Genomic DNA, 15841 nt, shown 5'->3' on the forward strand with positions numbered 1-15841 from the left:
CCCGAGTTCGATCCCACCAAGGTAAGTGTTTTTCAAATACGAGAAAATATTTATAATTATAGACTGCATCTTAAGAAACAAATTTAGTTATAAAATAGTAATAAAATTTCGAAAAAAAAAAAAATTTTTTTTTTTATGCCGGGTAAATATCGGAAATCGAAATATTGGTGAGTAATTCAATACTAAGCACCAGTAGTTCTGTGTAGTATTAATCACTACCTATAATATTTATCACTACCAGTATTTTCCCAGTATTTCCCAAATAAATATTGACAGTATTAAATCACTGAGATTTTAAGTATTTAGTCAGTATATTTTTTGTAAGGGTTAATTGCGGCTATAAATCCTATTTTATTATGAAATATAAATAAGTAAAGATAAGAATCTCGTTATAAAATTTAAGGAAGCAGATTAGATAAGAAATGTATAGGTATATGGTTCAATGTGCGGAGAGTATTTGAAATATCGAGTTTTTTTTATTAGCATACCTGTTAGAATATGTCTGTTTGTCAAAATGGAACCAGTACATTCAAATTGAGATTTACTATTGAGTGCAACCACCCACGGCCACTGGCCTGATAATGCATATTCACCGTTGGAAATCAAACTATTTGTGCTCTCAGTGTAGTAGCTAGTGATACCGCATTCGTCATTGTTATTGGTATTGCGTTCTTGGATTGTCTCAGTTGTATTACGTACTATAAATGTAGTATAAACTAGGTGCGGCAGCAACACGCTCAAAATAGAAATCTTAATCATCTTGTGTAAGGCTCTGTTACAAAACTAACAAAATACGATTATGATTTCTAAGGTCCAGCTTCACAAAGTGTCGGTTAACTTTTAATCTTAGATTAACTCACTCTTCGTCTCTTTCTAAGAGGGACGTTAGAAGGAGACGAAGAGTGAGTTAATCTAAGGTTAAAAGTTAACGGACACTTGTGAAACTGGGCCTAAGTGTACTTAATTTTTACGAATTGTTCTGAATATCTGACACAATTTCGAAATAATTGCCATTAATTAAAATGATAAACGTTATAATATTATAACGTTTATAATTTTAATTAATGGCAATTATTTCGAAATTGTGTTGCTGGCCATGAAGCCACAATTACAATAGCTTTATAGATTTTTTCTATCCAGAGAGAAGCTTATTGATCGTTACAGAATTAATAATACTCTAAGTAAAAGAATTACTAAAAAAAATTTGTAATTTTATTTCGAAGGAACCTTAAAACTACTACAAATTTATCGTGTAATTATATTAACTAATTATATATATGATCAACATACACATAATTAATATTTATATGAATATCCACTCCGCGTGCATTAAACTTTGATGTAATCTATTAGTTAGAGAAGATTTCGGTACTGTATATAGTACGAAATGATTTATTTCCATTCATAACAAGTAAATCAGGAAAACTGATAGATCATAGATGAGATAAGCTCAAAAGTAATGAATAGGAATAGAATATTATGTTATGTACGTAATAAATTCAGCATCCAAATAAAACGTAATACAGTTAGTGTGTCTTACAGATATATTTGACGAAGAGGAGGACTACTCTAGCCTCTTAATTGTTAAAATAAAAATTATTTTATTTTCAAAAAAATGTTACGAATTTTTCTGTATTATGTTACGTTTGCAATTTTTCAAGTTTTCAGCGCGCAACATTAAGAAATTTAATAAATGTGAGAATGCGATCAATACAAACTGTTGAAAAAAGAAGCTTCAGTTATGTCTAATATGTCATATGGAAGTCAGCGGAGATAACAGTTTCGGTTTTGTAACTTCATTTACTTTCCAGTTGGTACAAACATTTCTGTTTTAACAACGATTACGATATTTCAGATTAATATCTGCGTTCGATAGAGGTTGATCAGTCTAATTAAATACAATTTTTTAAAAGAATTAAACGATTGAAATTTAATAATCTCGCTGAACAATTCACTTTGAGCAGAAATGATTTTTCTATGTAAAACTCTTTAGGAAAAAGTAATTATATTGCGTAGATCCATGTTGAAATGAGGAATGCTAAAATTGTTTCTATTGATAAACAGAGAGTTGTGGATGTTAATACCGAGCGATGTAACATAAAATAAAGATAGTGAATATAAAATATGTATTCAGTTAAGTTGATAATAAAACTGGAAATTGTAATGGTGCACCTAACTTTATCACAAACTCGACAGCTCTCTGTTGGAAAACCCATTGGGTTTCATCAGAGAGATATCAGCTCTGTACGGTAAACAGATAATTTATTTAAATATACAAGTACATACAAGGTACAATTACATGTAAGTATATCAATATTAATGAAATTCAAGTCAATCGCAAATAAATAAAAAACGTTTAAACAAGAACAAAAAATTATTGTTTTGATTATTTATTCAAAATACATTATTGACGCGTTTTTACACGAAACGAAAGAATCTGGAAGAAAAACGCGGCAGTCTGCCTCGCGAAGCGAGATATTAATCGTTAAAGTTGACAACTATTTAAGTTAGAAAACCTGTCATATCGATGAAATGTAGCGACATGTACATGCCCCGTAGTCACATGTCGATTAAGCATAATTTTATTGATATTGGAGGTGAGGCCCGTATTCTAAATAAATACCATTATTTTAAACGAAATAAAATATGATCATATAATCTCAAAGAATATACTTACTTTATTTTTTGTACCCAACGTATCCACATTTTTCGCTGCTCAATTTTATAAATCGCTTTGGAAAAAAATAAAATTTTATTTCTGAACTTGTATTGTGAAATACATTCTTACACGTGTTCACGCAACAATTTAAATTTCCTTTCCGCAATTTTTCCATTACGATGTATTAGAAAACTCCAGCAAATAATGCAAATTCCGGCCACCATGGGCGCTCTAAGTCCTACTTTTCCGCTATAGTATACCAGCGCACACAGCGAATATACATATATATATATATATATATGTAGGTCCGGAAGTATGTTCCGGGACTTTTATTTTTTTACATCGGTATATTCCAGGACATTTGGCAGTTTCCAGGACTGTCCTGGAAAAAATTCATGTCCTACGGCACGTTTCGGGACAATTTTTTGAATCTGATTACATATATATGCGTTATATTCCAGGACTGTACATTTCAAAAAACGTAAACAGTCCCGGAACATACCTCTAGACCTACATATATATATATATATATATATATACACATATATATATATATATATAAGCTTATATAGAGAGCAAACCATCAGCGTCCATTGCTGTTAATAATGATGACATAATACAGCTGTTCAGCGCTTATAATAAAGATTTGATTAAAATAGCTAATGCCAATAATAAAGACATTGATGGAAAAACACCGTTACACTACACTGTTAGCAATGAACAGGCAAGTGTTGTGAACACATTATGTGTCTTACTAAAAAACGGAGCTTGTGTTAATCAAGTTACTAATAAAGGTGATATACTATTACACACTGCTACTTCTAAAGGTTTTAAAAAAATTGTTGAAGTTTTATTACAACATGTAAGAGTCATGATAAATTAAACAATTTTTTCAATACTAAAACCGCTGCTAGTGGCGCTACATCGCTTCACGTTGCAGCCAAAAATGATTTTTTGGATATTACCAATTCCTTATTAAAACGTGGTGCAATTTATAACATTAAAAATAATGAAGATAAAACACCTCTTGATCTTTTTAATGACCAAAACGTTAATGACTTACTAAAACTAGTTGAAGAAATGTTTAGAGATGCAAAAAATGGTAATGTTGAAATAATCAGCAAATTAAAAGCGATAAAACCGGATGAGTATATAGTTGTAACAAATGCTCATAATAATCAAGGAAATACGTTATTGCAAGTTGCTATAGCTAATGAACACAACAATGTTGCGAGTAAGTTGTCAGAAATGTTAAAAAAGTAAGATGAAAATTAGCAACTTGTCAATATAAAAAAGAGAATTAAAAGCTTAAAACTTTAAGGATGTTTTATATATTTGTCACCATGCCAGGGTACTGTCGGCTAATCACCCCGTACATCTGAATTTAAAGCGATTACTGAAACCTTATAAGAGATTTTATGTTCCACTTGGGATTTAAAGGAACTAATCATTATCACCATGTACATACAACCAAGTGCCAAATATAATGTTTGATAGTTACAATGGTTGAAATTTTTTCAATACAGTACAAAAATGTAAAAATCCTATAAAAATTGTTACATGCTAAGAAGAAACATAATACTATTTAAGGGGATCCTGCAGCCGTATGATTTACCGACATTATCGTTTTTTCGATGGATCTTTTAATTGGCTTTACAGAATTGCAAGTTTTTGGTCTAGAATTAAAGTACGCACAAAAATCTAGGGTAGAAAACGCGATTTTATATCAAAAACACCAAAAAATTAAAAATATTACTTATTTGGGCACATACGCAGCTGTCACCTGACGACAATATTTGCTTAAAACAAATATTCTGCAGTTTATACATACATAATTTTTATCATCTGCCCTTGGGAAAACATGTAGGAATAATATCGTGCAAGTAGAAGTAAGATTCAATGCGTACAAAAAAAGATCCATCGAAAAATTATTTTAGTAATGCAAATACGGATGCAAATGACAAGAAGAGCAGCAACAGTAGTTACCGGATCTTGCGAGATGGCGAGCAATCGAAAAAAGGACAGATGTCATTTCGTTAGACAAAGACAGATATAGGGAAAACAAAATTAGAAAGGTTGACATCGTTATCGACATCGAGGAAGTTCGCCAGTCACTGCAGGATCCCCTTAAATGTAGATGTATCTAAAATTGTTTCAGGAAAATAACAATGTGACTAATTTAACATGCATGCAATATCACAAGAGAGCAGATTCTGTCATATTTCTGAAACACCTAAATCATTTGCAATTACAAATATAAATTGCATAATTAGCAAGTGCAATTACTGATCGTTTAGTAAAAATAATCTACATGTCATTGGGTTAAATTTTTTACAACAGCAACACAGGGTCCCGCACGACCAGTCTTAAGAGGAGCAACCTATAAACATAAAAAAGGTTTAAGTTTACAAAATATATTTACAATTATTTCTATTTACCCTATTCAATTACAGGAATAGTTTATACACTTACAGGTTCCCATTCGTTGAGATGTGGATCGTAGGCTTCCACTAGTGTGAGACGTTGTTGGCAGGCGTATCCTCCCACGGCCATAAGTCGGTCACCTAATACGCACACACCAACTTCACTCCGGGGCACACTCATTGGCGCAACCATAGTCCACGTATCGGTTTTAGGATCATATCTATATTGTTACATCGCATTATATATAACTTGAAAGTTTTAACATATAACGTAAGAGCGGCTTTATACCTTTCTACAGTCTTACAGTCGAATCTGCTAACATTGGGATTGCTAGCTGAAATGTCGTAACCACCGAGTGCATAAAGACAACCATTCACTACTCCTACGCCTACGCAGCCTCGTCTCTTCGACATAGGTGCACACTGTGTCCATCTGTTAGTGTGCGGATCGTAACATTCTACTGTATTTAAGCAGAAACGTATATCTCTTCCTCCTACGGCATACAATCTAAAACATCATAAAAAATTTAATATCAAATTTTATTATTTTAAAAAATTTAATATTTAATCAGATTTAAAGTTTATAAAATAATATTTATACGAAGACACGTACTAAAAAGGAAATTAAAATGATTGAAAACAGATATGACATATAAATTTAATAATTTATCTATTTATTAAAGACTTACTTATCATTTAACACAGCTACACCGACTCCAACTCTTTGTTCGGACATAGGGCATATTGAACTCCAATGACCTGTTCCCGGATCCCATCTCTCTACCGCATTAAACAAACAACCACCGTTGGCGTCGTGACCACCAACAGCATACAAAAGTCCACCTAAGACTGCCATTCCTGAGAAAGAATATTATAACGTATTTGCCAGGGTTTGATTATGAATAAATGAAATAAATTGCACATCAATTTTGCAAATTCTCATGCATTTGCACATACCTAATTCTTGTCGATAAACATTCATAGGTGGTAGAGTGCTCCACGTAAGAGTGGAGAAATCGAAGCATTCTACTGTGTTCAATGTTCTTAAACCGTCTGTACCGCCCGCGACAATCAATTTTCTATCGAGTACTACTGCGGCAAACTCTAATCTTTCACTGCTCATGGCTGCTAAATATCTCCAGGCATTATCGCGTAATGAAAATGCATCTATAAATGTTGAACCTAGAAAGTACGTTGCAAATTATTTCGCTTGGAAAAAGTAAAATAGTGCGACAATATTGGCATAATATATTTTTTTTACATTAATCGTGATCGATTAATTATCAGTTATGCGATTAATATTAAATGATTCATTTTGGTTATAATAAATTACCGTCTATGGCGTCCCTCCCTCCGAGAACTAACAACGTACCCACAGTGGCTTTTCTGGGTTTCGTTCTGCCTGTTTGAAGCAAAGGTCTTCGCTCAGGCAGCAAATGATACTTCAATGCTTCCATTACTAATTCCTGCGCCATTCTTTGGTCTTTGAACATTTTGTTACTCTCAATATTGTCAGCTATAAACTGTTTTGATTTATTAGTAAGCTAATGCACAAGTTCTGTCGAGTGAAAAAATTGAGCTGTCGATGAACTTACCGCGGGTGATAGCAATGGTAATTTGACTAAACCTAATAATTTACTGGCATCTTTGCTCCTGTTTTCTGGATCGTGTTCCAGCCAAGTTACTAGAGCCTGAAATAATAATAAAACAATAACGATTCTATTTATTCTGCATCTCAGCTTAGATATTTTAATTGCATTTGTATGAAATATTTGCTCAAACATAAATATGAACTCAAACATAAATATAAATTGGTTCGCTCGCAACAAACAGTTTGTCTTACATGAAAGATAGTTTCTTCCGAGGGAACATTAAGATCCTCAGACTCAAGTAACTTCGCAACTTCATTGGCAGATAGCAGTAAGAATTCTTCATTTTTTGTAACTTCCATGAAATGTTTGGTAGTGTATGCGTGTGCATATTCAACCAATTCCGAACAACCCTGCGTATAGGCGAACATCCGTATGCCCAGACAGTTGCTTGGGTGAAGTTGTTTGACGAGAAACTGACAGCACTCTTTAATAACTGGATTCAATTGTAACAAACATGCTGTTGCAAGTAGAGTCTCTACGCTATCTTCCTGCAATTCTATGCAACCTGCAAGTATACAAAAAAACACGTTATTAAGAATTGACAAGAAATCCAGAAATTAACAAAAACGGCTTAAAAAAATATCTGCAAATGCCTTTATCGTAACGTTAATATTCGTGAAATGTTTTCTTACATGAAACATCTTCTCAAGCAGAATTACCTGTATAACAATAAAGAACCAAAGCCCATAAAGCATCTCCATCAACATTCATTAATTCTATTTCATTTTGTACCGACTCTCGCATAGAATTTGTGAACATGGCAGCAAAATATTCTGAGCCAGCACTGAGTACTAATCGATGAGCTGGGACACGCTTATTTCCTAAGAAAAACACAGAACAGAGAAAGAAAATATGAGAAATGGGATGTCACACAAAGTTCATCGAGTGCGAAGAATATTTTCAATATGTTGTGTACAAAATATACTCTCTCTTCAATTTTTACTGGTTAAAAACTTTGAATAACAACTTTTAACAATAAACATAATTTTTCTTTGAATCTCTTGATTATACATAAAAATATACATAAAATTATATTAGAAAATGCACATTTTATGTAAACAAATTGGTATAAAATAAATAATAACTCTCCTCGTTTTTATTAATTAAAACGTTTGAAGAACTGTGCTTTGTTATCAAAACAAAAAGCATCCCGGAGCCCGGTAAAGGGCGGGTACACTCACCCGCGATCAGCGTGACGTCTGTCAGCTGTTGCTTGTGCAGATAACTCTCCATAATTTGGAGGCTACTTTCCGCGTGCTTCGGCGAGATGGACACACATGACATTGTGGGGGTAATTATTCAGAATACGTGCTGCACCTAGAATATCAATAAAATTATGCTCATTCGACGAGTTTTGACACGAAACGAAAGAATCTGGCAGAAAAATGAGGCGGTCTGCCCTGCGAAGCGAGATATTTAGCGTTAAAGTTGACGACTCTCAGAATCACCCCGTATATTTGAATTTAAAGCGATTACTGAAATCTCATAGGAGACCTTATGTTTCACTTGGGATTTAAAGAAACTACCCAGAGATAGCCAAGCGTGATAGAGCATATTGAGCAAACTAATGCATTGCATGTGTTTTCATATATTTGCTGCAAATTTGCTGACATCGAAATAGAACACGTTACAAATACAGCTACATGACTGCTTATACATGCAATCAGTTGACGCAATTTCAAGAGCAAACGGTCTGCAATATTGGTACGTTATGTTGTCTGCAACATGTCAGTAACATGACAGCAATGAATGATTCATCGTTCGATCTTGAGCATCATGATGCAAACGTGACGGCAACAACACATATATAATGATTTCCATCCGTTATTGTGTATATGTCATCAAGCTATGACATTTTTTAATTGTACGTATCTCGTTGCTAACGAAGTGTTGACAATATAAAATTGTCACAAATTCCCCAAAAATTGATGCTGTCACGTTGCAATCAATTTGCTGTTAATAGAAATATAATACATATGAGTTCAACCCGACAAGCATAATGCTGTCTCACCTTGTCCCGAGTTTGTCAAAATTAATTGCATTAACGACAAGCTGCTTGTTGGCAACATGGCAGCAAACTCACAGCATTTGGCTATCTGGGTAATCATTATCATCATGTATGTTACGTATACCAGCTCACGCATGAGCCAGGTCAAATGATTTGATGAGAAAGCTAGACACAAAACTAAAAGATGGACTGTTCGTAGATTGTGTATTAGCATATGTATCCCAATTGAAAATATATATCGTATAAATAAAGATCATATAATGAAAGTAAGCTGTACCAAATACAATGTAAAGAATAAAGTAATTAGTCGGAACGGATCCTTTCCTTGATATTGGTAACGCCTCTATCTTACAATAATAATTATCTACATGAAATGTATCTCGTATTGTAAATCGTGTCGATTCATATAAGTGTCTTATATGAAAGTGAGACGTATCTTAACTTGACAGCAAAGATCTCGGCAAAGATATTGATAAACACATAAAGAAGTAACGTGCATAGAATCGATGTGTCAATTTAACTGCTCGTAAATGGATTGTTTCTGAAAAAAATGTTTTTCAATCTACAAGGATTAATTTCACTAATTACGAAAGAAAAAATGATAGAAGAAATATAACTAGTAAGCTCAATGAGTCGTCAGATATATCAGATGAATAATCCTTGATCATAGATATTGACACACTAATTCTCGTTAAAAGAATACAAATATCGCTTGCAATAATTTATCTGAAAGTATCTATTATCTTTCTTGAAAAGAGAACGCACGCAAGATTACTTATTGAAACGTAAACGAAAGATCTATACTCGAATCGCACGAGATAATTAATAATAAGAATATTTACAAGAAGAAACGCTTAACTTAATCAGACTTCGATTTACAAGAATCAATACGTTATTGTTAGAGAAATATATTCTGATAATATGTAATAAACTTTATATTGAAATAAAAGAACTTTAATGGCGGTTGCAACCTCACAAAAAGAAACGTAGGGTAGACCGGGGCACGTTGTCACACATTTTTTTCAATATTTTTTGTATTTTTTACATTCAATATTTGAGAGTACTGTGATATGCCAAAATTTCGAGTAAACCCTCAGCTTCAATTGAACAGTATCGAATTTTATGTGATTGTTACTCTACAGTTGTTACATAACAATAAATAACGACAGGTCGCTTGTGACAACGTGCCCCGTGATACGTTGTCACATCAAATGTAATTGCATGCAAATGTTATCCAAACTGTATTCAACGTAAGTATCAATATATTATAGTGCGCTGCAATGTAAAAAAGTAGAATCCTTCACAGAAACATTAATTTTATTTCAAAAAAGTACAAAAAGCACAAAGTTTTTGTCTTAATCTAAATACAAGAATTCCACTCGAATGCGCAACTTATTGATACACATTTTTTTTATAATCATGTCGGTGATTAAACATAAAATATTTTTACTCGTTATCGTCATCCGAAGATTCGCAACGTGCCCCATCAAATTCGTGACAACGTGCCCCGAGGGCATTTTTTTACTCCAAACAGCCTCATGGCCGACACGTTTGGGGGGTTTTTTCAAATTTATCCTCAGAAGAGGACGGCGCCTTCAGCATTAGGCTATTTGGCGCAATTGATCTAAAACTAATAATGACCCTATACTATAGTCTCGTGTCTCTGTCACCATCAAAACACAGTCTATTCAAATCACTCCACGCGTAGGATCTAAAACTACTAATGACCATATACTATAGTCTCGTGTCTCTATCACCATCAAAACACAGTCAATTCAAATCACTCTATGTGCCATTTGGCGCAATTGATCAAAAACTAATAATGACCATATACTATAATCTCATGTCTCTATCACTATCAAAACACAGTCAATTCAAATCGCTCTACGCGTAGCTTTATTGCATCCCAAAATATCGTGGTGTATATCCTCGCATTCACATCCGCATTCGCCTCTCGCACTTGCAAAACCACGGATGTCTCGTCTCTCGATCATAGACTGTATCAAAACAGAAAGTGTCCCTGTGTTGAGCATCTCGTTCGATCGATGATTGCGTTGCCTCCCATGACTCCTCTCTCGCTCGCACCAACAAGTCCCCCACCGGGACCGAGATGGTGGGGTCGGGCTCCTCCTCCGTTGCCTCTTATTTTAATGCACATTCAGGCACACTGTCATCAATGCAATCCGGACGCGTTAGCGGTATTTAGGCACACATCTACGGAGGAAGCAGGAGAGTACACCCTGGGGGATCCTCGAAAAGCGTTCTTCGCCGTAACGACGAATAAGGCCCTCCGTCGTGCACCATTCCGCCTCCTTTCTTATACATCGTTCATCAAATGTATAACCTCATGTAACAAGTCACCATTTCCGTTAGTAGTTGGACAGATCTACAGGGCGATACGAATACCAAAGTCTCCCACAATGACCGTGTCCAGGCCATTTCCCCTGGTAGCATTAAATCGGTCTGAAATCATGTCTGTTCATCGGCTCACAGGGGTGCCCGCACACAGCCACAATATTGACATTCCAAGACAGAATATTTGTCTTGTCACACACAATAACATACCCTATCGGCAAAGCAACCCGCAATGGGATTTCAGAGAACTCTATAGAATTGCTTAGAAAAACAGATACACCACCACTACCCATTCCGCCGACATCCGAATTCCACAGAAGGAGCCCGAATTATGTTCTCTCGTGGGAGGGAGTCCTTCCCTCATTATTACAGTTCTGCGATCCATATCTACGCTTATCCTCCATATTCCCATCCCTACTGGCACCCTTACCAGCGCCGCCACTTGTAGGGAGAGGTACCATGTACCCCTCCCTCGTTAATGCCTCCATCAGGCCTTTCCTAGCCGATGGGATTTCCTTAATAAAATCCATTATTTTCGCGATGGTTTCACCCAGCGAATCCCGCTGTACCGCATCATCTCCAGCCTCACGACGCAATTGCTCAGGTTCTTATTTCTTTTGTTCCACCTGAGACCGAGAAGCTCCTCGGTTACCAGATAAGGCCAATCCTCTTCTATCTGCAGAAATATCTTCTTCATGACTATTGAATTGGGCATAGTAGTTGCCAATTCCACTTGATTGGGCCTCGTTTTGCTTCTAACTTTCGGGGGGCCACTATTAGAATAAGAAAATTTACGTGACGCTGGTTCGCGTGCCTCCGGATTCGCAGGCCTCGTTCTCCGCGACGGTAACGCCGGCCAGCTAGCAGGGTCCATCCTGCTGTCCATCGGTTTATCTGTAGGCGGGGATTTTCCCTCCACCAGCCTTCTCGCACTGTAGAAAGAAATATTGTTAAATGCCATAACTTTATTTATATTCTTGTTTTTCTCGTGCTCCGGGCAACCACGGAAAGTTGATTTATGCGGACCATGACAATTGAAACATCTCACAGTTCTTTCACATTGGGCACCACCGTGTGATTTATCTCCACACACGATGCAGCGAGTGTCGCTTTTACATACCAACTTAGTGTGACCGAACTTGAAACAATTAAAACATTGTTTAGTTTGCGGAATAAACGGCCTTACTCTGAGGTTAACACCATGTTGAAAAATTTTCAAATTCCTGATACTCTTCGACTTAAATGTTATCATAATGTTATCCGTGGCCATGAGAGATGATGTTCTAGTAGCAACGTCCCACTTTCTCCGATACATTCTTTCCAGACTCAAAATATCAGCCCCATCCTGCAGCACTTCCCAAAGCTCCGGGATGCCGGCCGGCCAGTCTGCAACAACGCCCTTGCTAATAATACTGCGTTGCTCAATATATGCTTTTATTTTTGGAACCCTTAATTTTTCAATAATCTTAAGCGCGCGATTGGCCTCCGTAGCGTTAGCGAATTCCACTTCACCCGAGAAGTGGTTTAGCATTTCCACGGCTATGGGACAAATATTCGAATCAGAAAGGAGCATCCAAATTTTTATTTCATTCATGCCCTTTCTGGTAGCGGCGTGTTGTGACTCGAGCCTAACGGTAATCTTAGCTTTACCTTCATAGTGTTCGTCAAACTTAATATACCGCTGGAATTCCGGCTTGTTTACACACTTTTTCAATCCTTGTTCGCTGACTGTATATATCTCCTTTTCAATCCTCGGCATGAGACTCACGTCCGTATCACGCCGCTCGTCGCTGTTATTCACGTGATCGCCCAAGGTTTCAGGCATACGCTCGTACTGGCTATTATTGTTAATATCTTCGTCTACCTGAGACGTCGTAACACTCGTTCTTTTATTTTTAATATAACAGTTAACAGAGTCACCCCTATCACAGTTCGTATTGTCCACCTCCATCTCGTTCCCCGGGGGCGAAAGCACTCGTAAATCCGTCGAGCTTTCTTCGTCATTTATCTGATCCACAGACGTGGCGCGTTTTTTAGTAATCCCGGCACACATCATCTCGAGCCGGTCGTTCAACGTTAAACGGTTTTTAGCGAACTCGTCAAAGCATTCTTCCGAAATACTCGACCTCGGCCTCTTATTGCACTGTGAAGTGTCCATCGGCACATGCTTATCGTCATTAACATCACTCGGGTCCACGGGAGAATTCATTACTGAAATATTGCTCCCCCTCCGAGAGGGGAGCTACTAAAAATGTATACCACCCGCCCGAATAGAAGGTCGCCCCGGGCCGGTCCGGTAAGACAGCACGACACTAACTATAATCTAGCAACTATCGATAGCGGCAGAGAGCGACTCGCATACACGTCCGACTCGTGCGACGGTCCGAGCCGGAATCGCCGACATGTGGACATGAAGCTTATGTTTTTTTCAGAATAGACCTTTATATTATCTTAAAGTATGTACTTTTACTTACCGCGTGCAATACCTAACCTTATGAATATCTCAAACGTGTCGGCGATTCCGGCTCGGACCGTCGCACGAGTCGGACGTGTATGCGAGTCGCTCTCTGCCGCTATCGATAGTTGCTAGATTATACTGGAGTACGTTGAATATTAGACAATAAAATTTTACTTACGGTCGCAAAAAACTTTCAAGTTGATTTTACGTCAACACGGCTAGAGCAATCTCAACACTGTAAACACACCAAAGATGGGCATACACGTTTTGGGAATGACGGGTGCTGCCCTCTGGTTATTAGTTTTTTAAATAAAGCCGATATGACAATGTGTCCCGTGTGACATCGTGCTCCGGTCTACCCTATTATATTAACCCTATTTCCTCCGTTTTTTCCGCCCCTTTAATCCTCCAACTATGCACTTTCAAGTCAGACGTGTTTTTCAATATGTTACCTAATAGCTTTGAAAAATTCCCCCAAAATTATTATAATATATCCCTATTCACTCCAACCATGCCCTTTCGTGTCCCACGAGTTTCTAACAGTCGCTTTTTTGTGAAAAAACAAATGATCGTGGGATAATCCCCCCCCCCCACGCCGGAAAAACGGCGGAAAATAAAACGAGTCGTAATGTGTGTTTTTCAACATATAAATGTTGTGAAAAGATATTTAAATAAATGATTTCCAAATGTTATTTACATTGATTTTTAGTCGAAGGTACAAAAATATTATAATAATTTTTGGAGAATTTTTCAAAGCTATTAACATTATAAAAAACACGTGGGACTCGAAAGTGCATGGTTGGAGGATTAAAGGGGCGGAAAAACGTTGGAGTGAATAGGGATATCTTTGTACCTTCAACTAAAAATCAATGTAAATAACATTTGGAAATCATTTATTTAAATATTTTTTACAACAATTATATGTTGACAAACACACGTTACGACTCGTTTTATTTAAAAAATCATAACTCACGAACAAATAACAAATTGTTTGTCACAATCATTTGTTTTCCGCAACAAACGAGTGTAAGAAACTCGTGGGACACGAAAGGGCGGGTTGGAGGAAATAGGGTTAATATGTCTACTGACATAAGCTCAGTGTTGAACACGAAGATTAATCTAGTCTTTCTCACGGATGAAGAATTCTCAGTTCGTACGCTCGTGTAATGGTTGTCGTCGCGACCAGGCCTGTCAGGAGTAGTCAGGACTCTCTCTCTCTCTCTCTCTCTCTCTCTCTCTCTCTCTCTCTCTCTCTCCCTCTCTTTCTCTCTCTCTCTCTCTCTGGTGAGTACGGTGTGTGCACGTCCGTTGTGTTGCTCCTATCTCAACTGGATATATTTCTGCCGCAAGCTGCCTTCGGGCTCTTTTGTTGCAGGTTTATGCAAGTCTTTTTGTTGCTCGTCACGTGCTGTTATTGGTACGCATCGGGCTTCGCTGAATTCCTGGTATTTTCGCGACGAGTGTTTCTCATTATTGCCATACCATTTCTGAGAATCATTCCATGGAGGATGTCGTCTTCTTCTGCGCATGTGCCTGCCGCTTGATCTGTACTTTCCTGCATTTGCGGTCCTGGAGTGCCGTTCGGTTCAGCGTCGATATCGACGTTTGTCGATCGATAGTATCGTGACTCGATTTGCCTCTACCGGCGCCTATACGGTGCGAGCATATCGTGAGTCCCTGTCAGTTGACTTCTCGCATCGTGTAACTTGGACCGCATCGTGTAATTTGGACCGAGCATGGAATCGCGCACGTGTGCCAAGTGTGGGAAGTCGATTGTCAACCAGATACTCGAGTGCGGGGTGTGCAGGAGGGTGTTCCATCCCGGCTGCATTAAACCCTATGCAGCCACCAGATATGCAGATAATTGCTGCAAATCTCTATTGGCTTCACTCGACCCCCCCCCTCCTTCACCGGCTATTGATGTGGGTGCGCATGCCTTTGACTTCTTGGGTGGATCATCGTGCGCTCGGGTGCAGGCTCAGTCTCGGGAGCGCGCCTCAATTGAGGTCATGCTCCAGAGACTGTGTGAGCAACTGAAGGACTCGGACACTAAACTCTCTGCCTTTGTTGACGAGCAGCGACGCACAAATAAGGAGATCAACGACAAATTGAACAAACTTAGTCTCATCGCGGACACTGTCGCTCATAACACCCAGCGCATCGACAAGCTTGAGCAAGAAAGCTCTGCTCTGGCGCGAGATGTCCAGGCTTTAAAGGCCGCTCAGCTTGTTCCGCGTGCCTGCGAGGAGATTGAGGGCGACTCGGCTGCTGCGTCGCGCGTCCCTC

The 15841-nt window shown here is 37.5% G+C and overlaps 1 protein-coding gene across 1 annotated transcript; it reads right to left on the bottom strand.

The window, feature by feature from the left end:
• Positions 1–3974: 3974 nt before the first annotated feature.
• Positions 3975–9123, bottom strand: LOC139824200 (kelch-like protein 5). The gene is made up of 10 exons (XM_071796698.1): positions 7916–9123; positions 7394–7555; positions 6926–7239; positions 6678–6773; positions 6416–6605; positions 6040–6264; positions 5772–5940; positions 5372–5590; positions 5132–5303; positions 3975–5039 (listed from the first exon to the last, which is right to left on the bottom strand). Exons 1-10 carry the CDS (start codon positions 8016–8018, stop codon positions 4974–4976), a joined length of 1716 nt encoding a protein of 571 aa, XP_071652799.1. The 5' UTR covers positions 8019–9123; the 3' UTR covers positions 3975–4973.
• Positions 9124–15841: the final 6718 nt, after the last annotated feature.

The sequence above is a fragment of the Temnothorax longispinosus genome, unplaced genomic scaffold (genome assembly GCF_030848805.1).
Source record: "Temnothorax longispinosus isolate EJ_2023e unplaced genomic scaffold, Tlon_JGU_v1 HiC_scaffold_29, whole genome shotgun sequence".
NCBI lineage: Eukaryota > Metazoa > Arthropoda > Insecta > Hymenoptera > Formicidae > Temnothorax > Temnothorax longispinosus.